The 23,371-nt window shown below is 41.5% G+C and overlaps 1 protein-coding gene across 3 annotated transcripts in view; it reads right to left on the reverse strand.

Annotated features, from left to right (window-relative positions):
* The window catches only part of kremen1 (kringle containing transmembrane protein 1), a 62,679-nt gene that overhangs the window by 22,168 nt on the left and 17,140 nt on the right, over positions 1–23,371 (reverse strand). For all 3 annotated transcript variants that reach the window (XM_085295325.1, XM_085295324.1, XM_085295323.1), the window contains exons 2-3: positions 16,158–16,320; positions 7,996–8,087 (exon numbers count right to left, since the gene is read on the reverse strand). In XM_085295325.1, the coding sequence (XP_085151451.1) occupies positions 7,996–8,087; positions 16,158–16,320 (255 nt within the window). The remainder of the gene's footprint in view (positions 1–7,995; positions 8,088–16,157; positions 16,321–23,371) is intronic.

The following is a 23,371-nucleotide window of genomic DNA, read 5'->3' on the forward strand; positions in this document are numbered from 1 at the left end:
GAGTTCTAGTCAGTTAACCTTACCTTTAAAAAAAGCATAAAAACCAATTGCCTTGAAAATGAAATATGGGATGGGTGTGTTGTACTACCAAAGGGTGCAGGACACTTGCATATCCTATAGTTTGAGTAATAAAGTAAAAACTGTACAGAGTACTTGATAGATTAGATTTAAATGTAGTCTTTTAGTATATTCCCAGAATGACTCTTTTAAAAACACCCAATTAAGTGAGACACACTGTCTGCACACACCGCAGACTCATTTTGTCACTGTCACTACTTTCCAATATTAAAACTTAGACCGACTATGATAAAGCATTTTGATCAAATTTAGCAGAAAATGGGCAAACCTGCAAAACACACACACTTACACACACAAAACAGGTAAAAACACTAGGCGATCGAATGCCATTTGCCATACAATAGACACTAAATAAAATTAAATATATTATAACTGTGCAGAGCTGATCTACATTTGGCAGCGAGCCCTCATTTGTGAGCCCTAAAGTAGCTGACCTGCTATTCATCTCCTCCTCGTTCCCAGGAGAAATACTAAACAATGGCCATCTACTCATTAGCAAACATTCTACACAGGCAGCTCACCTCGTGATCAATACATCTAATTCCCTAATGGTCCTGACTGATTTAACCCCAGACATTTTGAGAATGGGAAGGAGCCAGAGACCTGATTGTCCTCTGGTTTGTTTTTGTGTGTTTACTTTCTAGATTGCATTTAAAAGTTTCCTCATAACACTTCATACAGGTATTCTCCCTGAGGGCAGGTGTGGGTGGAGGTGAGCTTTAAGGAGGTCAGAGGTCACAATAAGCTAATAGTAGTGATTTCAAAACTCCTCTGCCCACTTCTTCAGGTAAGGGCAGGCCTAATGAAAGTGAAAGGGGCATGTCAACCCCATAAAGAAGTGAAGCTTAGTACTAAAAACATTTAAAAAGTCACTTCACTTCTTCCAGAATAGTTAACCTAATATATGGCACAAAGTTTTAGTCCCATTATTGCAAAGCAGTAACCATCTAATTCTAGTCACGGAACACCTGCGAGAACACTATACATAAAACTGCATTAAAAAGAAGGAGTTTGGCATGTTTCTGTGAAAAATGTGCAATTAATTTGGCTGGGAGACAATAATCTTGGCAGGTAACATTTTTTTAATTTATACTCTCTGGGTACTTAAGTCAAAAATCTGAATTCAGGCATTAGTTGCACTTGGTTGCGCACAGACACAAACACATGCACGCACTTGCACTATTTCATCCTTAATAGAAGCCTCCATTTAACAAAATGAGTATCCTTTTGTGAATGTAATGATTTTAAGGGAAACCACATTATAAGGCTCTCAAGGATCATCCGTTATGTTCATTCTTTGTGTTTTAACAACACAGAATGACTCATATTTTCAGTTTTCCATTATAAAATGTGTTTGTGTGGGGGGAGAATCTCCAGAGAAAACTCATAAGTACAGCATGACTGACCTTACCTCAACTTCAGTACTTATAATTTTTTACATACAGGAGCTTATTAAAGAAATAAGGAAATGCCTAAATTAGCTCACTTCGTTAAATGTTCTCTCTGAGACTCGAAATATCTCACTGGGTTTTGCACTGGTAACAGTGCAGGGACACGCACGTGCACACACACGTGCACACACACGTGCACACACACGCATGCAATGTTGCCTGAACCTGTGTCAGTATTATGGCCGAAAAGCTGGCTGTGGTGAAAGCTGGTGCAAGACCACCTAAGGGAAATATTCGGCCTCTAAAAACAATGACAGAGTGAGAAAAATACTGCAGTAGCAAAACCTGAAGGCATCCCTGGTTTAGGCAACCACAGCAGCCACGAGGCAGGGCTGTGGTGCTTCGGTCCGGGCTTCCAAACCACATGTCCAACTTGTCTTGACCTCTTGCTTATTTTGATTCGCACTTGTCCTCGTCTCAGACACTCATTCAACCATTTACTTGAGCTTTCCTGTCAATCATAGCATACTAAATAAAAACTTTCTCCAACCCGTTCCCTTTTTCCCAGAGCTTAAACTTAAGGAACACCACCCATGTATAATCATTCAGCGCTGGATGGTGTCACATTAGGACTAACTCTGACATGAAAATAAAAACATAGAGACAAGCCTGCATTAGACACCTCGAGATGAGTCTCGCCTACAACCTTACTTGACCTGCTGTTAGTTTGTAATACATGAAGAAAACAGATGCAAGACATTAAAAGCAAAACACAGTTTAAGTGTTAGGCATTTCTGGACATTATTGGGGGAAATGAAAAATTCAAAAATGAATCCTTAATTTAAAACACATTTTATATTGTACAGACATTTTATTACAATATCTGCTACTTTGACTTTTTACCTATTCACGGTAGATTTGTATAAAAACACACAGATTTACGGTTACACAAGGTTAAAGTCAATTTTATACAAAAATCTGAAGGTCTTTATACAATTGTGTTCATAAACCAAGCAGAGCCTCATTTACAGAACATTTTATCCCTAAAAAGTGGACAGTAATGGACATCAGGGAATGATGAAAAAGGATCCTCACTGTAAAACCTTTTTAAAAACCATCACAATTTGAATTGGAATACTTTATTAATCCCTGAGAAAATTATGTGGTTTCATTTGCTCCAAGGCAGTAAGAACAGTAACTGATAAACAGATTTAAATAACACAATACATTAAAAAGTTATAAAATATAAAAAATAGTTCGAAAATATATACAAATCTATTAGAGCTGCATATAAAAATAGTTTGATTATAAATATATAAAATCAAAAACACCTGTGAACCCTGAACTATCCTGTATTTAGTAGATTTATATAAACTGTCAAAAAATCTGGTTGATGCCCTTTAGATTGTTTTTATTAATCACAACCTTACAAACCCAGTGGTTCTACTTTTTGTTACTAACTGAATCCAAATCATTAACTGGGTGGAAGGATGTGGTATACTGCATCTTTCTATATAATGGGGACAAAAATAATCTACACTACAAGGAAAGGGTTTCATTAAAGTTTACAGCTTGTATTTAAGCAGTGACGATGGACATTTATAGCAACTTCAAAAGTAAGTTAAGTCCAAGAAACACTCGTTTCAGACATTATAAACCTTTGACATGCAGACTGTTCACTTTCCTCACAAAACACTGAACAAGAACGACGAGGACGAGCACACCTGATCGCATTCACTCAAGAGTACGTCAGGGTTTACTAAGGTGATCCGCAACTTCAAAGTGGCATTTAGCATCATCATAAATCACCGTAAATGAAGGCACTTATCTCAACACTTCATATTTACCTCAACGTTCAGCAATAAAACCTGAACCAAACACATTACTGCTTTGTTTTAATGCTTTTTAAGGTGTGACTGGTTAGCCTTGCCAGATGAGTGTAGTACTGCTCATATTGAGACTATTGTTGCATGTTGACCGGCAGCGTTAGTCAGACATTCCCTCAATTGTTTAAACAGATAAAAGAATAACTTACTGTAAGTGTGGTGCAAACACATTGACAGCTCTGTAACAAAATGATATCTTAAAGTATCACAGAGCTTAAGGGAATATTGGCATAAAGATAACGTCTCTCATCCTAACACCACCCAGCAGGTATCGTCAGCCACAGCAACAATGTCTAAAATAAACAGAGACTGTACACCACACTCACATAGTCTATATAACTTGAAATAAATCGGCAACATGGGCAAGCTTAGCTGGGTTTATCAACTCTTATTATTCCTAGGATTGGTCATGGAAAAATGTATTTTCAAACTATTCTAGTGAAGGAAACCAAGGGGAAAACTCAAATGCTCCACATCTCCATACTACAGGAACACAGTGGCATAACAAGTTTTTCTTGGTTATATGCTGTTGAAAGATGAGCTTCCAATGTGCACATCAAAGCGACTTTATCTTGGCAAACGCTTGAAGACTTCACCCTGACAGTTTCACTCTGTCAGTCAAATTCAGTCAGCGCATAGCATCAAGCAAATGCGTGTCAGCTTCAAGGAGCCACACCAAAAGAAAATGTCTCTGCAGTATGGAATGCTTTAGGGAAGGAACCATCACACTGTCAGTGGTCATGTAAACAAGCATTTCAGAACATCACAACAGAGACGTACAGCAACAGAATCCTTTGTAAAAAGTTAGGTCTATAATTTTAACCAGATTTTTTTTTTCGTGTTTTTTTTGTCATCTTATCAATCACTAATATGACTGCATGTTTTAACAAGTGAGTAAAGCATATTTTCAAACTGAGCTAATGTTTGATGAATCTGCTGTCAATGCAAGTAACCACAAACTCATTTTTCTTTTACCTCCCACTTACTGTCTCACTTTGAATTAATGGATTTAGCAGTTGCATTTGTTTTAAATTTAATAAACCTGCTGGTTTGGTCGCAGGTTTTCCTTCCACCTCATTAGAAAATTCCTTCCTCCCAACAGACGGTACATAAAGGATGGATGTAGCTTTTAAGTCTAAAATGTAAAACCAGTTTTGAAGTTCCTTAAAATGCATTCTTTCTAACAGCCAGACTCTTTTGGTTAAAAAAAAGTCTCTTCAGCAAACATTCTGGTCTCTACTGATATTATTATTTAGGGCACACTCGTCTTGTCATTGTCGAGTCACTAGAACACGAGCAGGCAGGACGGTTGCTCTGACACAGTCACCCCATGGTCAAGATACCAAGACAGCCATGATCAAAATGCTCAGCTTGAGGTGTTACAACGGGAATTTACTACTTTACTTGTGACATCAGTGCGGCCATGTCCATCCTTTATATATCCTTCCTCAGAAAATGATTTCACAAGCTGTTATTATGATCTATAGTATGGCCTCTGTGGAACGCGTGAAAAATTGCATGTAAAATTGCATGTAAAAAATGAGTGGCGTCACCTTTAACTTGGCATCCTGTAGAATGGAGCTTTTTACGTTGAGTTTAACATTATCACAAGTGTGCAAGCTTTAACCTCCAGTCTCTGGGTCAAAAAATGGGTGTGTTGAGGCCTTCTGACGTGCATGTTATCACGTTGTGTATGTTGTTTCAGGGATGCTTGTATGGGTTTAGTAAGACACGACAGATGCGATCACTTAGTTGGAGGACCTGAGTGGACTTGTTGCTTTCTACAGCTCATTGCTAAAACATAGTCCTCTCGGTACACTAAAAGCCTGGTTAAAATGTATCAGCATTCAACTCACCTACAACGTTGAGAAAATAAAATTTCACAATGAATGAAAGAGTCACATTACTCAAAAGAACATTCAGTGCAGTTTAATAATGAGATAATTTTAGGGGAATTGAGATTTTAGTTATGTGAAAATGTTTAGAACTGCTGTCAGAAGAGCAAGGCTAATGTTCGAAGCAAGATGTGGACTTCAATATATAACGACAGCGAGCATTTACCGATCTGGCAACGCGGAGCGGCTCTACCTTTAGGACAAAACTTGCTGCGCAGCTGTCATTGTGTACAGACGTGCACTGACAGCGTGCCTTTTTGAAATGTTTAGACAATTCCACCACATGACGCTGCCATGAGGGATTACTAAGATCAACAAATGTACTGACCTACGCTGTAATCCACACTGTCAGACGTTGTGTTCCTGGCCTCGTGTGACCTGCCTGCCTGTGGATGCTCCATCAGGGTGTGTCACCCTCAACAGGGGTGGCATGACCCTAGATGACAGGAAACCCAGCTGGATCACAGACGAACCACTAGCAAGGCTGCGGCAGGTGGTTCAGCGAGTGGCGACCCACTACCAACCACATGACATCAAACGTAAGCAAAAAAGCAGACAAAACGAAGGCACAGACAAAACAAAAGTGAGACAAAATGAAAACACAGACCACTGTTGCCTTTCCTCTGGCACACCACAGTGTTTTTGAGGCTATTGTAGCCAGCCGCAGACTGAGAACACTGACACCAAAAGAACATCAGCATTCTCTCACTTGGCAGCCGAAGCTTTCAAACGCAGAAGATTGAGAACACACAGCGCCAGAAGGTGAGGCACCACGTGGCGATTGTGGTTTTACAATAGATGAGACAGAGCATTCGTGTCTGAAAGCTGCCTCGTACCCCTGCAGGGAGAAACCGTCTCCACCAAACAAGCATGTTTTCATGACACTGAATGCCTGGCTCGCAGCACACCCCATCTCCTTTTCTTATGTTTCATTGCTCTATCTAACTTTCAACAGCCAAACAAAAAAGGGAACGATCATGTAAGGCAGCACTTGATATGGGCAAAGCTCTGAGCAGCTGAAAATTGGCCACATGTCACAAGGATGGGTTACATACGCAGTACTAGGATCCCAAACAAAAACAAGGCTCAACCAGCACATGGTATATCCATACGGAATAAAAGCTGGCCTAATTTTACCAAAGACAGTGACAAGCTCTCAATGTACACACTGCTCTTCCAAACCTTTGTGGTTTGGGAGGAAAAACACACTGTGCTAAATGGACAGTTGTCTGAAATAGGTCAGTCAAAACTCTAATGGGATACAGACAAGCTCCTATATGCATAATATACCGAGGATAACTATGGCTACACACACAGGCCGTGCAGCCAACAGGCATTATTAGATGGGTTAATGGGTTCCGGGCCATTCAAACAGCAGGCTTTAGTCAGGCATGCTACTCAGACAGGATAATGGTGGGATAGCTAGAGGGGCTGGGAGGTTCTTGAGGCCTAGTAGTGCCTCGTAGTACCTACTGCAAGCTTTGCAGCTTTCCACCTGCACTATTTCTACTGTTTTACCTCAAGTTCCAAGACAGGCTGCATTTTCTTCTTCTTTTTTACCTCTTTTTTGTGGTCTTTAGTCTTTATTAATTAGGATTTCTGGACTAGCATCACTAACCCTGCAGAACAGGTTAGACCCTTAATGCGGTGACAGTGGTAAGCACTGCAGATATAACTAAACACTACACACATTAAATATTAAGGAATGAAAAGGGCTCAGGCAGCCACAGGAGAAGTACAATAGATATTTAAGGATTTGGAAAAATAATAATAGAAAATACATAAAGATAGAGAAGGAATCTCAGGCACGCAGCGATAAAGTAGGGTTTGATTAGATTAAATGGAATGTTATTCATTCATGACTGAAGAGGAAAATGGAATATTTATGTAAATTAAACAAATCAGTCAAGCTCTGCTTGGTAAATTTTTTTGCCTTTATCTCTCCTATTGTGCTCACTTATCAGATTCATTTAGTTATTAAAATAATATTTGTTTCCCAACTTTATTGGCACTTTTATAATAACACATTGTTTGCATTTAATAACATCAGCATGTGCACCAGTTACGTGCCATAAATCACTAGATCTGAATCTCCTCTGCGGGTATTCAGATATTTGGCATCAAAAACAGTGTTAGGCTGATCCATCAGAGTCTGTTTTCAACAGGAGCGATTAAAAAGGTGGAGGGAACAAAAGCACCGGGATTAAAGACAGGCAGCTCTTTCTAGATATGTGCCAAACTAGTAGAGAAGACACACAGAAGCACTAAATCTCCCTGTGTAAACAGTCCATCACACATATTAATCCCGGAATTACTGGACAGGGAAACTCTCACACCCACATGTGAACAAAACACACAAAAGCATCCACAAACTGGTAGATGCACATAGTCGCTCACATCAAAAAAGCATGTCAAAACAAGCTGCAAAGCCAAAGGGGGAAACTTATGAAGATAGATATATACAAAAATGCACACACGCACATTCACACACACACACAAGTAGGCAGTGACAGCTTGAAGACAGGCCCAGGCATGGCAGGAGGAGGAGTGACGGAAGGCAATTAGAGACATTTTTTAGATGATAATAGCTGTTTACAAGCCACCGCAGTCCATAAAAGCTATTCATAGCAGGCGAGAAGATGAGCATAGCAATGAAAGTGGTTGGACCGTATGCCCAAGATTTGCCCCTGAGGGCATGGAAGGGATGAAGACAGAGAGCGAGATAAAGAAGTGGCAGTCTCTTACTCTGGCATGTAGGGATGTCACAGTATCTCCAGTAGATCCCGTCCTCATGATCTGCAATGTAGCACCACGGCTGAACATCCCCATCAGGATTCCTGCAGAAAATTATAACAATCATTTGCCTGCATTGGATAATTTTAAACAAGAAACAAATAGTGGGAAGAATAGTTGAAGCTCCTCTTGTGATTATAAAATTATAATCTGACAGTATAGCAGCACATAATTTGCAATGTTTCCCTGTTTAACAACCCGCTTCATTTAAAAACTGGTTGGTGTTTGCCCTGCTCTTTGCCAGATGTTTGTTGTTGTGCACATTTTTTGTTTAAAGTGGAAATAAGGAAATTTTGCACGTACCGAGATATCTATTATTAAAAAAATGATGGGTGAATGCATCAGATTGCTCTCTCTCAGAGTAAAGATTGAGGAGAGCTGAAAAAAAGGATTAGGGAAAAGCATGGGAAGAAGAAATGATAGTGGGATATCAGATCAAAAAGACCGGCTATCGACTGAATACTCAACTATGTTTCAGAAGGAGATTATCTCAGCTGTGTCAGTCATCCTTAGTAGCACCCTTTGGTGCTTGTTGGTTTCACCCCTTCCTCTGTACTCTGGAGGCTCGACCCTGCATGCCAGTCAAGAGCCAGTCCAATTGGTCTAGTTAGAGGTTGGGGGGGAAGCCTCTTTGTTCTGGGCCAGACACAGACCTAAAAAAAAGGATGGCTGATGGGGCCAAGCTTTTGTCTGAGACTATGGCCTCTTTTGATCCTCATCAAGGCCCTTTAAACCCATGAGAATAAGGCTGATGGGCCCCTCAGTGCTTTTCCTTTTCAGTTTCACTTACAAAAGCGATGAGAAGTGGGATTGAAGATACCTAAAAGCCTTGTGCAGGCTTCATATCTCCAGGGTAATCATCCAGCTTTGTAAATCATGACCTTCACAGTAACTTCTAATTTGTCGATAAATAAAGTCAAAGCAGCAAGTGTGCAGCGGAAGCGCAACTTGGTCTGCTTCATGTCTTTAAGCTCCATTTCAAGATAATTCCAAACTGGAAAAATACACTCTCTGCTGACTAAAGAAGCCTTCTAAGATGACATCGCTATTTTTTAGCGCTGACGGTAATTGCCAAAAACCTTTTCTTCATCTCTTTTGACACACCTCATTGTAGCATCTTGACAAAGCCCTGCAGCGCTGCACTATCCCGTTTCACCTTTTGTGCGCACAGTTGTGAAGGGCGTTTCCACGTCTTTTATTCTGCTATCTAACACACTATCCTGAGTTTCCTCCTCTCTTTTCACACTGAGAATGAGGTATTGACAAAGAAGACTTTTCAGAGTTGAACTGAAGTTTAAGCTCCTTAAAGCTTTTACTCTGAATTCATAGCAAACATGGCTTTCTTTATTGCATCCTGTTAGCCATGGGAGTCTTAAAGAAAAGGCTCATCTAGTCACGATCATCTCTCTCAACCTAAAATGTTCCCATGTTCACAGGAAACCAGCCTTGGTTGCCAGTAAATTTGGACTTGATATCATGAGTGCAGATCTGTCTGTCGCTCCACCCAAATTGGAGGCAGACACCTGTTTGTTTACCCCGAGGCTACTGTTAAAATGGCGAAAAAGAGCAAAAAAACTGGGTCCAAGCATAAAACCACTGATATATATACCCTTTCTCCATTTCTTCTTCCTCTTCTTTCCTTTCTGCGCCTGTCAACACATAATAGTCCTATTTGAAATAAGACTCCAAGAACAAACCTAAGATAGTGCTGCCACTTATGTAATTTAGTGCACTTTCTTAATCATCCCTCCAAAAGTCAGGCATGAATTACAACCATTAGCATTAAAAAAACATCCATCCAGCAGACCACCCAACCCAAATCTGACCTACTGACATCTTTGAACAGTACATGATGTAGTGTGCTCCCCCTCTCTGAGCTTTCACCAAAACCCTGGAGCTCAGATAGCATTTTATCCTTTTTCTAACCCACACACACACACACACACCTGCACACACCCTTTCAGTAAAAGCATGAGAACATCATCCACGGAGCTAAATGAACAGGCAAGCCCAAAAAGTTGGGAAATATAATCAATCCTGCCTCGAGCTGCTAGCTCGCACACATACAGAGTGTGTGTGAGGGTCAAAATGGAAGGTGGAAAGCAGACAGCTGAGGTAGCATAGGGCAGATCAGCGGAAAACTTAATGCGGAAATCCATTTTACGTATATATATATATATATACTGCATAAAGTGTGTCTGTCTGTGTGTGTGTATGTGTGTGTGTGTCTGAGGTTGCATTCACCTCTGTGTGCGTCACAGATTGCCTGCTTGGCTCTGAGTAGATGAGCTTGTTGAAACACTCCCATACCCAGAGGTAGATCACAGAAGATGTTTGGACATTTAATTGGCACAATTACGCTGATCGACTCATTTTGCTCAGAGTGAGCCACACACTTTGGTACTGAGCCAATTATAGCCACATTGCATTTTGCCTTAAAGGCTCCGAAGCTGCGCATTTGAAGGAAAGAGGGGCTTACAGACGAAGACTGAGAAAAACAGCTGTTGTTAGCTGGCTGCTGTTCAAAAGGTTTCCTTTACGTTAGTCCCAAAATGTATGATGCCTGGCACGGAAACTGCACGTAACTACTGAAAAGAAATCCTTTACTTCAGACTATGTTTTCAAATTCTGGAAATCTGGAGATGAAACGTCCTAACATTTTTTCATGAGATAAACTCGAGATTCTACAGTGACTTTTGTTTAAACAATTGAAGATATGGAAAAAAAAAACTTGAAAGAGTCACATTCATCATTTTGCCGAATTGGAGAGTGGAGAAATGCTGATTGCACAGTGGTGGCGAGAGGCTTGTCTGGATAGGGATTTGAGGTCAACAGCAGATCAGAGTCTGGCAATTTACTGCCTGAGAGAAGACTCTTTAATTGACTTGGATGATTTAGCATGCAAACTGCTGCCCGCTGCTGTGCTCCATGAATGCATGTATTGAAGAAGAGGGCTTGTCAGTTGTAGGCTGATATGTATAGTCTACTGTCTATTGTTGCTCTCTCATGGTCTACTTGTGCTAAATGTGAAGTTGTGATCTTCCCGTGTCCTGTCTTGCTGGTAAACCAGCCTCATACTTTTTTACCTTACTTTTATTCATATCTTATATGTCAATAATCTTGGTTTAAACGTGCCTGGAAAATATCAGTTTCTGAGATTTGATATGTTTAAGGGAAATGAAATGATTTCACAGCACTCACAGCAGCAACAGAAACTATATACTGATCAGCCACAACATTGAAACCTCCTGCCTATAATGCGTAGGGGATGTGAGCCCACAAAAACAGTTTGGTCTGATTGGATCATGGACACAAAATCGCCTTTGGGTGTCTGGCAACAGGATGTTGGCACGCGATCCTTTGGGTGCTGTGGGTTGCAGGGTGGGGCCTCTGTGGCTCTGGCCTGTTATGGCACATCCTGCGGATGCTCAATCGGAGTGTGATCCGGGGATTCTGGAGGCCGGGCCATGTTCCTCGAGCCATTCTGGAGCATTTTTGCAGTGCGGCTGGGAGCATTGTCCCAGTGCGTAGCGAGAGGGGGTGGGGTACGTGTGAAAGTAGCATCCACATGACTGCCTGGACCTGAGGTTTCCCAGCAGATAATTTGCATTGCGACCACATGATCAGTGTTATTCACTTCATCTGTCAATGGTTTTAATGTTGTGGCTGACTGGTGTATGCTTTGAGATAAACAGTCGTCACTGCTTTGGGTAATCAGCAGATCAGTTTTTGTTTAAACAATTTCTTCAGCACAAAACATACCCAAATGAAAGCTGTTGACAGTGAGGCCTGAGGAAACAGGACACTGCTGCTGATTAACACACTGTTAACTTTTTTGTACACCACAAACCAAGTTGCAGGAAATACTTTAAAACCACCTAGCTCCAAAAGTGATTTTTCAAAATAACTCAGATTGACCAATCCACTATTTGTATTCGCTCAAACTCCAAAAACATTGCAAAAGATGAACACCGGCATCAGCAAAGATCAGTCAGTCAATATCAGTCTGTATAAGGCAGAAGTTAATTGCTTCAAGGACAACAACGTGCTGTGATCTGCAATGCAAAGGGCAGCAAAAATAAATAAATAGAGAGTATGTTTTAAGAAAACAAAGTATCACAGTATTAATACACTTATTTAAAGATTATTTAACCCGGACATAGGACCACACACCAAAGTAGTCTGAACAGAACAAATTACATCTTGGAGACACAGATAAAATGATAAAATGTGGATTATAATATAATACTATACAATCAGGAGCTCATTATTGTTCCCCAAACATATCCAGCAGCGGTGTGCATCGCTGAATGGAGGCAGAAATCTCTTAACATCTCAAAACGAAGACGAAAGACACCAAACCATCTGTAAACCGAACACAAAAACCTGCTCAAATAAGGAGAACATTTTAGTACAGGAAGTTTGTTCCTTCTATGCTTCTGATATTACTATAATGTTGATGTACATCTTCTTGTGGGACACTTCTATTAACTTCCTCAATTTAACAAAGCAGCACCTTGGGATCACAATAAAGTAATACCACCAGTGGACAACTTGGCTGCAGTTTGTCTGACCTCAAATTTGCACCTGACATCATGGAGATTCAATTACAATCAACTTGGGGAACACTTTTCACTCTGGCATTTCCATTATCTCATCTATGTAAGGGAAAAGCATTAGAAGCCATACTGAACACTCATAAATCCTACCGTACACACACACCTGCATATATATAGCCATCAAATGGATGGCAAAGCTATTCAACCACCCACTGAACCTTCAAGCAATTCACACCCTCACACTAATGCAGTCCAATAGCAGCCCTTAAGGAACAGTGGATTAGAACGAACAAATGAAATATAAATCAGGATTTCTATTTCTGTGATGCTCTTCTTATGAAAGTCACAAAGTATTACCAAAATGTCAAAGAAGTGCTTAAGGTCTGAAAAAAAAGTGTCTTTTTTTAAGCGTACAACTGCATAATTATTAGGACGCAACATCCGAGCTCAACACCAAGAGTTAGAATTAACATCTATTTCATAACAAGAAATCAGCTCAAAATCCAACCAGGCTGATAATTAGCGATGTGATATTCACTGCCTTGCTAAGACTCAGCTTAGAAATGAGCGCTCTTGTCCTTTTCCTGAGGCTTTGTGCTCCTTTCTTTGCAGGGGAATAATGTGACATTTCCCCTCTGCCCAGTTTCCCCTTGTTTTCACTCGGATATTTTATAGCGGGCTATAAAAATGAAATGTGGGGGCTGTTAGGGTTCTTTCTTCAGCACCACTCTGGTGCCCTCTCCAATAAATCACCAGCAGGAAAAACGCCAATGATGGGACTAAAAGTCAGTTTGTAATCCTCTACTTCTCTGCTTCACAAAACTTGATATTTGCTTGGAGCTGTGTGTTAAAATTAAGATGTGTGATGATTCCTGGATTCACACTTTCCACCTGGGCACTGGCTTCAATTCTCACCTCTTAACACTACAATTGGCCTAACAGTTAGACATGCCAACATTTCACTGGCTCTCCTCATTTTACTCCATTTTCTTGCTGGTACTTCTCCTTTTGTCCAAGGATTACCACCTCTTTGTTTTCAAGCCAGAACTGTCGACAAAAATCTAAACCTTAGAGGAGAGACAAACATGGGTAGGTCAGGGAGATGAGAAAGCATCTGAAGGTTAAAGAGGGTTAAAGAAACACTGGAAACAATTTGAATTGCAAGATGCACCACATGCAAATAAGGAGATTTACAATTCAAATTGGGCAACAATGTCCAAGACACTTTCCCACATGGCTGGAAAAATCCATCTCGTGAGCCAGCTTTCTGTGATCAAACAAATCAAGCATTACACATTTTTATGCAGTGGGATAACTCCCTCTTCTGCGGGTATGTTCATAACATTTGCAGTCAACAACATGCACAGACATTCACAAATGCTTGACCTTGTACAGACAAAAATGCCATCCCTCATCTTTCCACAATGAACAGGCCACTTTGCTTCCCATAGCAATGCTGATGGGTGACTCCTTACAAGGAGGGTCTCTGAAAACAGTTGTTGCTACAGCCCTAAGTGACAGAAATCCCTCTGTCGTGAGTGAAGCAAAGCTACGTGCTATCAATGAGTTGGAACGTCTGCTTACTGCTTCAGGGGCCAAGAAAACAGCCAAATCCTAAAAATGAAGATGTCCATTTTGAATGGTGTGTTGGACATAATACGCTTCTAATACGCAGGAAAGCTTTTCTCCATCCTCTGCATGTATCCTGCTCATAAATCTTCCGAATTCCCATCCAGCTGAAGTAAAAACAAATCTGTCCAGTGCCACTTGAAAGCATTGTTCCGTTATGAGTTTACAACCATGACATAGAGAGGCTTTCAGAGGCTTTGGGCCCGGGAGGAGGAGGAGGAAGGGGTGTTCTGTTTCTTATGGCCGGGCGATCTGGGCCAAGCCACTGTTCTGGACGTCTCTGCGAATTTGAACTGACTCACGAATGAGTGTGGCTCCCTGAAAATACACAAGTTTGACAGTTGTGCATGCAATACTGACAGTTGTACTTGGAGTGTGACTGACGGAGAGAAAGGGCTTGCTAGACACCCAAAGCCACTGTGTCCCTTCACATTCCAGGGATGAGGAATAGAGATTTGCTTACACAAACTCTTCAGGCGTATTTGCGTCCTTGCGGTGACAGGGCTAAACGTTCTCCTCTGGTACTACATATAAAATATTCAGAAGCAAATGTCTTAGCTGGTCCCTGGTGTTTAAACCCTTTGCAAGACAACAACAACATGACTCTAAATTATTCACAAAGTCAAGTGCTTTGTCCACGAAGTTCAAAGCTCCGTCAAACAGCAGTATTGAAAAGAAACTTTTTAAGGCGCTACTAATCAATAACAAATGATCATCATCATAAACAAAAACAAGATAAGTGCTTATATAATTGGCAGGCTTAGACTGTGAGCCACAGCTTAGGACTTTGTGGTAAATCTGATGGATCTGCAACACAAAAGAAGATTGCTTTACAACAAACAGCATGAGGGAAAAATTTGTTATTCTTCCAGGCAACCGCCAGAAAAGCTTGCTCAAAAGGCTGTGTGTGGAAAGGAGTGAAGCTTGCAGAGAAATGCCTAAATGAACTTTTACCCTTAGCTCTACATCTAGACGCTGAAATCCTTGTCAACAAAAGATCAGAAACTGCATTTGTGAAATCAGGCCTTATTTATTAATCACTTAAATCAATTTATGGATGCACAGGTCACTTTGAGGTGAGTGTGACCTCCGAGGGAAGTGAGTCCATCCTGGATTTAGAGTAACAAAGGTATAAAAAGAAAAAAGGTTGAACAGAAACAGTTTTGGAGCAGTGGTTCCCGGCTAGGAAATTACTGGTCATGAGCTTCGGTTTTGTAAGGATGAAACAAACAGAATACAACGTGTTCATTAGTGGTTTTTGCTACCTTTGCTCAAAGGCAGGCCACTTGTTTCCACCTGTTACCAGTCTTTGTGTTAAGCCCAGTTAGCAAGCTGACAGCTGCTGGCGGCAGCTTCATATTTTGTGATGAAAACAACAATGCCACTCTCTTCTAACTAAATACTTCTATTGAAAATGCGAAATCTGAGAGCTTGTGAGCAAAGAGATAAGAAAGAAGACAAATTTGACTGTGCACATCCCTTTCCTTCAGGCTTTTTAGTCACATTTGTATCTTGTGATGTACTGGAGTTTAAGTTCTTAATTCTATGCACTAACAGATCGCAGTGTTTTATTTCAGCTGTGTGGATGGTGGCAAACATCTCATTAATCTTGTAAAAATGTACTTTTTAACTTTTTCTTGTTATCCACAGTGTGAATTAGCATGGCATTTGCTCAGTGCTCTGTTGAGCTGAACACAGATACTGTTCTGGATTGTGTCACGAACGAAGCTTTTATGTTGTGAAACTGTGTGCATGTATAGCAGATGACTAGCTTACTGTAAAAGCTATATAAACTTCAAATTTGAGGTAAAGTCAACCAACTTTTGAGGGATTTTTCATTGGGTCTGATTCTGCAGTTTTTATGTCCCAGTGACCACTGAAATTAAAGTTATGGCTCCATGGTTCTGTGGAAAGTAAAATATTCACCTGCAGTAGTTATGGCTGCCCAGACCTCCTTCTCCATTCGGGTATTTGAGGGTGTTGTAAGGGTGCTGGAAGGTCTCATTCCAGAAAAGGCAAGGTTTACCCCCATGCAGGCTGGTCTGGTTCTGGAAGCCCCTGTAGTCTTCTCCGTTGGCAGTGTAACACTCTGTAAAAAGAGAGAGAGAGAACGTGAACTACGATTATAAAGCAGCCTCTAATGTTTGCAGTAAGGAATTAGCCATGTATTAAACTGAAAATCAAACACTTGGAGAAAGCTTTTAAACAGGCGCGTAAAACTCAGCCGCACATGTGTCCTGCTTTATTAAGAATCTGGACTGTGAAATTTACTTGTGCAATTAAATTTTTTAATGTCTTTGGAATGAATATAGACGAAAAGTTTGGAATAATTATATTCTTTGCCCAGGCTCCATACATTTTAAACTCTGGCCAAAAAAATGTTAAAGCAAGATCAATGACAACATTGTTTCAATTAATGCAAACACACGAGCATAAAGAAAAGAAAAGACCCTGCAGATATGTAGCAAAAGCAAATATGGATTGAATTTTGAGGAAGTGTATAACAACCATCTGGCTAAGCGCAAGAAAAAAAGAGAAAGCCGGGTTCCCAAGGCAAACAATGGCTGGTTCAGAGCTTTTCTTCGCTGAAAAGGGAATTCAAATAAACAACGGCTGATGGAACGATGATGAGCTATCACCGCTCATCACAGTGAGCCTCGGGGGGGATCCTGTCAAGAGAGCTTTAACAGCTACAACTGAATTCCTCTTTTGATTGCATTACAATGGAAAATATTAATTTATTGTGTGACTGTTTTGATTACAGATGACGTAAATTCTCGTAACTTGAATGGCTGATAGATCAGGAAACCCATTTTCTTTAATATGTGGGGATCAAAACAGGCTTCTCAGTGTACAGGTATGGCATTCATTTTTGTGCAAACAGAAGGTGCAAAAGATGCTGCAAGAGCAACAAGTTGACATTTCCACAAAGAAGAAGAGCACACATAAATATCACAACAGTTTTACTTCTTGCCTGTCAGTCAAACATTAATGAGGAGCAAACAATACTTTGTTGTTTGGCTCGTCTCCATGGGGTCTTGTTGCTATGTATGTGGTTCGCCAATGACCGGCCCCTTTTATCAAGCTAAGCTGTCTGGGCTGAGTATGACCTAATGCACTGCAATATGACAGTCATTATACCCCTTGGTGAGCCAGCTGTGCTCCAAGGCTCTTTCATATTCTCTTTTCAATCCAAAGTTTCCCAACTTCCTCTCTGGTGTGTTGTCATCTGTTCTGCTCTCTCGCTATCGTCTACTCGCTTCTTCTCTGCCGTTGCTTTTCTGTCGTTCTCTTTCAACTGACACAGATAAGCATTTCTTTGGGGATGCTTTACCCTCACAGACTTTAAACGTTACTTCTGTGGTCAGTTGCCAGGTTCGTTCTTTGCTGGTTCTCTGAGCTAGTCGCACAGATAAGGAGAGCTGAGCAGCACTGATAAAAAGTTATTTTCTGTGGTAGATCAATGAACTTCCAAGTTAACCCTCTGCGTGTTATTGGTACACGTGAAGCGGTAAATAAATGTACAATTAAGTTACTTACACTAAAACTAAGTGTCGTTAAAGTTTCATATCTTTTATAATTAGCTTCCCATACTCTGCAGCATGCTGTGCGATATTTACAGCAGTTAGTTTGCACGCAAACATGCATTCCAGCTTCTTGCATCCACCACAAAGTAGTGCTAACACTTAATTTAGAGTAAATCAGCGTCCCCGACTGCTCTCAGTGCGTCAGCCAAAGTTGATTTTAATTAAAGTTGTTTCGGCTGTGTTGTTCAGTCAAGCTTATCAGCTATTCATCGTCTGGCTGACAGCAGTTCAACAGCAGCAAGGAGCTGCAGGGTGTCAGGTTCCTGCAATTATGATGCCACTCTATTGTCTGTAAATGGCTCCCTTCTCTCTTAGCAAATTAATACTGTCTTGGCATGCAAGGATATCAACCAGCAGATCGTAAATCCACCTGAGAGCGGCTGAGGCAGAACACGACTCCATAAAATTGGAAAAACAGCTTAATGGTGTTTCAGTGGGGGTCATGCACTTGCCAACCTTACATAGGGGAGCTATGAGATGAGTGGAGGAAACAAGTTATCATCAGGCTGACATCCAGAGGACAGACGAGGCATATTAAATAATGCTCACTTCTCAGGCCTCAAAAGATGCACCTGCAAACAGATGCAGAGTTTATGGGGACTTCTGGCAGGGGGGGGCTTTTTCTCAGGATTAATGCTGGCTGCTCTGCTTCAACACTTATCTTGATAATTATTCTTAATGTAACGTATCCTCATTTGGTAAAATGGGACTCATATGTTGATTTTATGTTGTATTTACAATTTTTTGGATGTTGGCAGTCATGGCAACAAAAAGACAGGGAAACACTGCTTCTGAGACTTTGGCAGCAGGACGAGAGCAATTATGAGTCACTGCTCCCCAAAAGCAATCATGGCTGTTACTCCACAAGTCAAAGAGGATAACATCAGGAGGGACAGGGCAACTGACTGCATCCCAAATGAGCTCACGTCCTTCAAATATCTTCTCCTCAAACAGAGTGAGCATTAAACTGACCGAACTTGGCTGCATGCAGAGCTGCTCAATGCACTGTATCAAAAAGAAAGAGCCAAATGACTTTGCAAATGTCTTCCATCTCTCTCTCTTCTCCTCCTTCAGGAAACTTTCCTCTTGAGTTTCAGGATGAAGCATTGCTTGTCTGCACATGGTCCGCTTGGAATGGGTTGCCGCTGGCAAACATCCCGCACCGCTGTGGCCAAGTTAGCTTTCCAGGATGAGAGGGTAAATATGGCAGCGTTTTGCCACTGTTACAGAGATGGGGGTGGGAGGGTAGGGGGTTGATCCATGTGGTTTTGAGGCATCATTTGCTTGTGGTGGGAATGGGAAGTAACAGATCTGCAAGGACTCTGATATAAGTGAGGCCATCGTAAAGATGAATGGCCCATTTAAAAGCCCTGCGGATGCCCACACATCTATCACACTAAAAAGAAAAGGCCAATTTTGCATTGGAACGGCGTAGGTATGGACCCTTTATCCTTGTCCTCCAGAAAAAGAAGAGCTCATCCACTGATTGGCTCTTCGCCACTTCAGGCCCACTCCCCTCCAAACACACCCAGCCCTTTCCTCACACCCTCTTACTTGTCACCAAGCAACTGTTGCGCTCTCGTCACAAGGCCCCGGGCTTTCTTGTGGTTTCATCATAGACTGTGATGGGAAACAGAACCACCACCGCATAAAAGCGAGAGAAAATGGGGAAAAAACTCCAATAAAATACATGCAGATCTACAAATAGAAAAAGTCCGGGAAAGAGAAGAGGAGGACTCGCCCTTGACCAAGCCCTGTGCTCACAAAATACAGCACCACCCCAGCAACGAGAGGCAAAAAAAAAAAGGCACAAACTGGAGAAAATCACTGAGAGAGAGAACTAATCGCCCTGTTATTATATTTGCTGGGATTTGAGGCTAATGCTTTCCACATTGCAACTCGAAATCCACTTGATGCTCCAAAAAAGATGGGTGACGAAAAGCGATATGGGGGTTGTGGGGTTGTGGTCGTGTGATCTCAAGAACACAAACAAACAAATAGTTTCTCTGAAACATGTTGCCCGGTCACACGAGAGCACTTATTTGTTGTGTTTGCTAGGAGGGATGAAAAGCAGCGATAATTACAGACAACTGCTTCCTCACAGAGGGTTGACATAAAGAGCTTCCTTCCATCTTTATTACATGCTTTGGACTCAGGGGACAGCAAAACAGGCTTACTGCGTGAGCAACATTTCCCCTATAACAACATTACACAAAATGAGTTTATGATAGAAGTAAGCATGTACAGTATTACGGACTAAAACCAATTTGTTCAGGCACTAACAAAGCTCAAAAACTGGAGGCAGCCCGCAGAATGTGTGCAATGTTTCAAAGTTTTGTTTCAAAGTCTACAAACAAAGATGACAGAAATGACACATGATTAATACAGTGCATTGCACTGGTTGCCATTAATGTTGGCCAAACTGGGCCAGATGTGTGGGGTTACAGGGTTCTTTTCAGAGGCGACACAGCTGGTGGTAACACAAGTGTGGTTCCCCTTTTGTACAACAGCATCCTCAATCCACATGTAAATTTCAGAAGATCACAGAAAGGCAAATTGACAGTCGCACGTTTAGTACGGCTGCTTTAATGAAGTTAGAAGATGCTTCGGAGAAGTCAGTGACTTCTAAGAGGAGGCAGCTCAGCGGTTAATGGACCACACCTCACCTCCTTGCTTGAGAGGTTTTTCTTTTAAAAGCACCCTCATGCAAGGGTCAATGCAAGTGCAAAGAAAAAAGCAAAGCGATGAGAACAGATGCCTCTAAGTAGGTAAATCTGCAGACAATGACTTCTAAATGGTATTTACAGTCCCCCTTTTCATTCCTTGCTTTTGTCATAGGTTGTAGCCTCAGATAACCAGGTCATAAACCAAAAGCTCATTCACTCCTAAAATAGCCTCCACCACCACTTTTCCTGCAAAAAAAACGCCACTGCACCACCCCCCGTGTTCACTACCACAGTAGCCACAGGACTCCCTGCCAAAGTTTCTGGGTAGCACCTATAAAACGCGGCCCCATCTCATTTTTGTGCAGCCCCTATTATTTAGTTCTGTAATGGAAAGAGTGTAATCTGCTGGTGGGTTGGGTGTTCTGCCAAAATCCCCTTTGTTTGAAGTTGCTTGAGGCAAAAAAAAAGGAAAGCATACAAGTATTTTACTTTTACCCCAATCTACTCAAAGGCCCCCTAACTTAGTGTTGTCTAAAGCAATTTTGAAAAAAATCAATCAACAAAATTAGTGAAGAAGATAATGCATCCGTCTTTTCAGGGTTTCCTGTAGAGGCCAAAATAATATCTGATAAAATACAGCACAGACTGACAAGGTTAGCTTTGGCTCTGGAAATGAACAAGGATGGAACTATGTGGGACGATTTTGAGTTTCACTTGGCAGACGTTCAGGGAGTGACGGATGGGCTACAAACTCTGTCAGTGACGTAAAGGACATTTGGAGTCTCACTGAAACCCTTGAGGGAAGTTGCTAGCAAAATACTGAGATCAGGGGCCTGTCAACTAGGCTGACATGAGGGTGGATAGGGTGTTTTATTCAATTACCTCCCCCAGGGACTTCCTTACCATTTCCTCTAATCACAGTCAACATGTGCCAAAAGAAAAAAAAAAGAGTCAGTATTTCTAAACAATAAAAACGTACTTACTCTAACACTGCCTTTGATTCTTCAATACTTTGTCTTTAGTTTAGTTCCCTTTCCATATGATGAGAAAACAGAGGTTACAGGGTTAAACAAACAGAAGGTGAAATCTCCTGCATACTCAACACATGCCACTGAACCTGCTCTAAACCAGCTCCAGACATCACAGTAAACATGACTTTTGCAGTCAGAAGAAAGCAGGCACTTTAAGTGAGGACATAGAGGAAGCAGAGATAGAGATGCTGAGCTTTCCAAGGTGCACAATTAGGCCGTCTGGGATCGATCCATCTTAAATTAAACGAAACTGCAAATTAGAGCAGAGCACTGAGACGGCAGGAAGGATTGTGAAAGACAGAGCGATGGCAAGGGAAGCAAAATTAAGCAGAAAAGAAAGAAGAGAGAAAAACAGACAGGCAAACACAGAGTAAATCAGGGTGGGACAAAGACTGCTTTTATGATACCACAGATAGTTAACCCAGGCTCTAATTTTCTTCTTCTTCTCCACTGCACCAGTGAAGTGAACACTTGGTTTATTTTGCACTTCCCCGTGTTATAGACAGGGCTGACAAAGCCCAGGCTTGTAAAATTAACAGCAAACACACAGCCCAGTGCCAGGGGTCTGAGTTTCAAGGTACAAATCTCATTCCAGAACAGCTCTGTGGTGCAGCTGCGTGCTGGGGCCCTTTAGCAGCAAACAAACAACTGATGCAGGGCTTAAGGGAGAGAAAATATGTCCCTCTAATGCGTGCCTTCGATGAAGAAAAGCACACGACCCATATGGGTTCCTCGTTGCAGGCAGCCTTTGATAACCAGAGGATCTAAGGCTCGTGATTCAAGTCATGATGGCTCACTGTTGCTAATGGCCATGTTTGACTCACATGGGGGTATTTTAAGCTCCCTCTCTTCTTTTTGTTTTGCCTGTAAATGGATGGTAAAATGATCTCCCAGTCAACTTGTACTGTCAGATGCTCAGATAAACATATGCAGTGACAAAACATGCATTAATCTGAGCTCCTACCCACATCATTCCAGTCCTCCCCCCCCCCCCCCCCCCCATACCCCTACTTTCCCCCCCACATGCACTTACAGTAAGAATGAAAGGGAGCAATTTTCATCAGTCGAGCAGCCGCAGTATTTTAAGATGGATCCGATGTGGAGGGAAGGAAGGACGAACACACACTTGCACACACACATGCACACAGGCTCCTTTGTTCCTTCAGTGGTAGGGCCAGTGTCATTGTGGCGATGCCATTCTCACCCACTCATCGCTGTACTGTAGATATCGCCCACTGAGGGTGTGCATGTGTGTGCGTGAGCTAACATGTTTGCATGTTTGAGTGCACGTCTGTCAATTCCCTAACGCCTCTGCTCACAATAGACCGATCTTTCAAAGGCAGTAATCAGTTTGCAGTAACACTGTGTAAGCTTTGCGGCCAGCGGGGCTTCAGCTCATTAAAGAGCCAGTCTACCTCGAATTCAAGTCCTCTGGCCTTAGTGCTGACCATCTACTGCTATGGCACTTGATTAGTTGTGCTTAAAAAAAAAAGAGCATGATCTCTTTCCAGAATTTATGACGCAGTAGCACAAAAGCCGCAAACCATGAAATCCTTATATATATCCTAAATAATTAGGCCCTATCTTATCTTAATGGATTCATAGTGCCATATCACCCCAACAGAGCACTTTGCTATCAGACTGCGGGGTTGTGGTTCCTAGAGAATTTAAAAGTAGAATGGGAGGCAGACTCTTCAACTTTCAGGTCCCTCTTCTGCACAGAACCAGTTTTCAGTTTGGGATTCTGGAGACACTTTACTCTACTTTTAAAATTAAGCTTAAAAATGTATATTTTGATAAAGCTCATAGCTCCTAGGTCTAGATCACGTGACCCTGAATCCTCCCTTAGTTACGTT

Source organism: Mchenga conophoros, linkage group LG12 (assembly GCF_057382185.1).
Source record: "Mchenga conophoros isolate Kocher_MC1m ecotype Shallow Benthic linkage group LG12, M_conophoros_male_GT1.1, whole genome shotgun sequence".
NCBI classification, from domain to species: Eukaryota; Metazoa; Chordata; class Actinopteri; order Cichliformes; family Cichlidae; genus Mchenga; species Mchenga conophoros.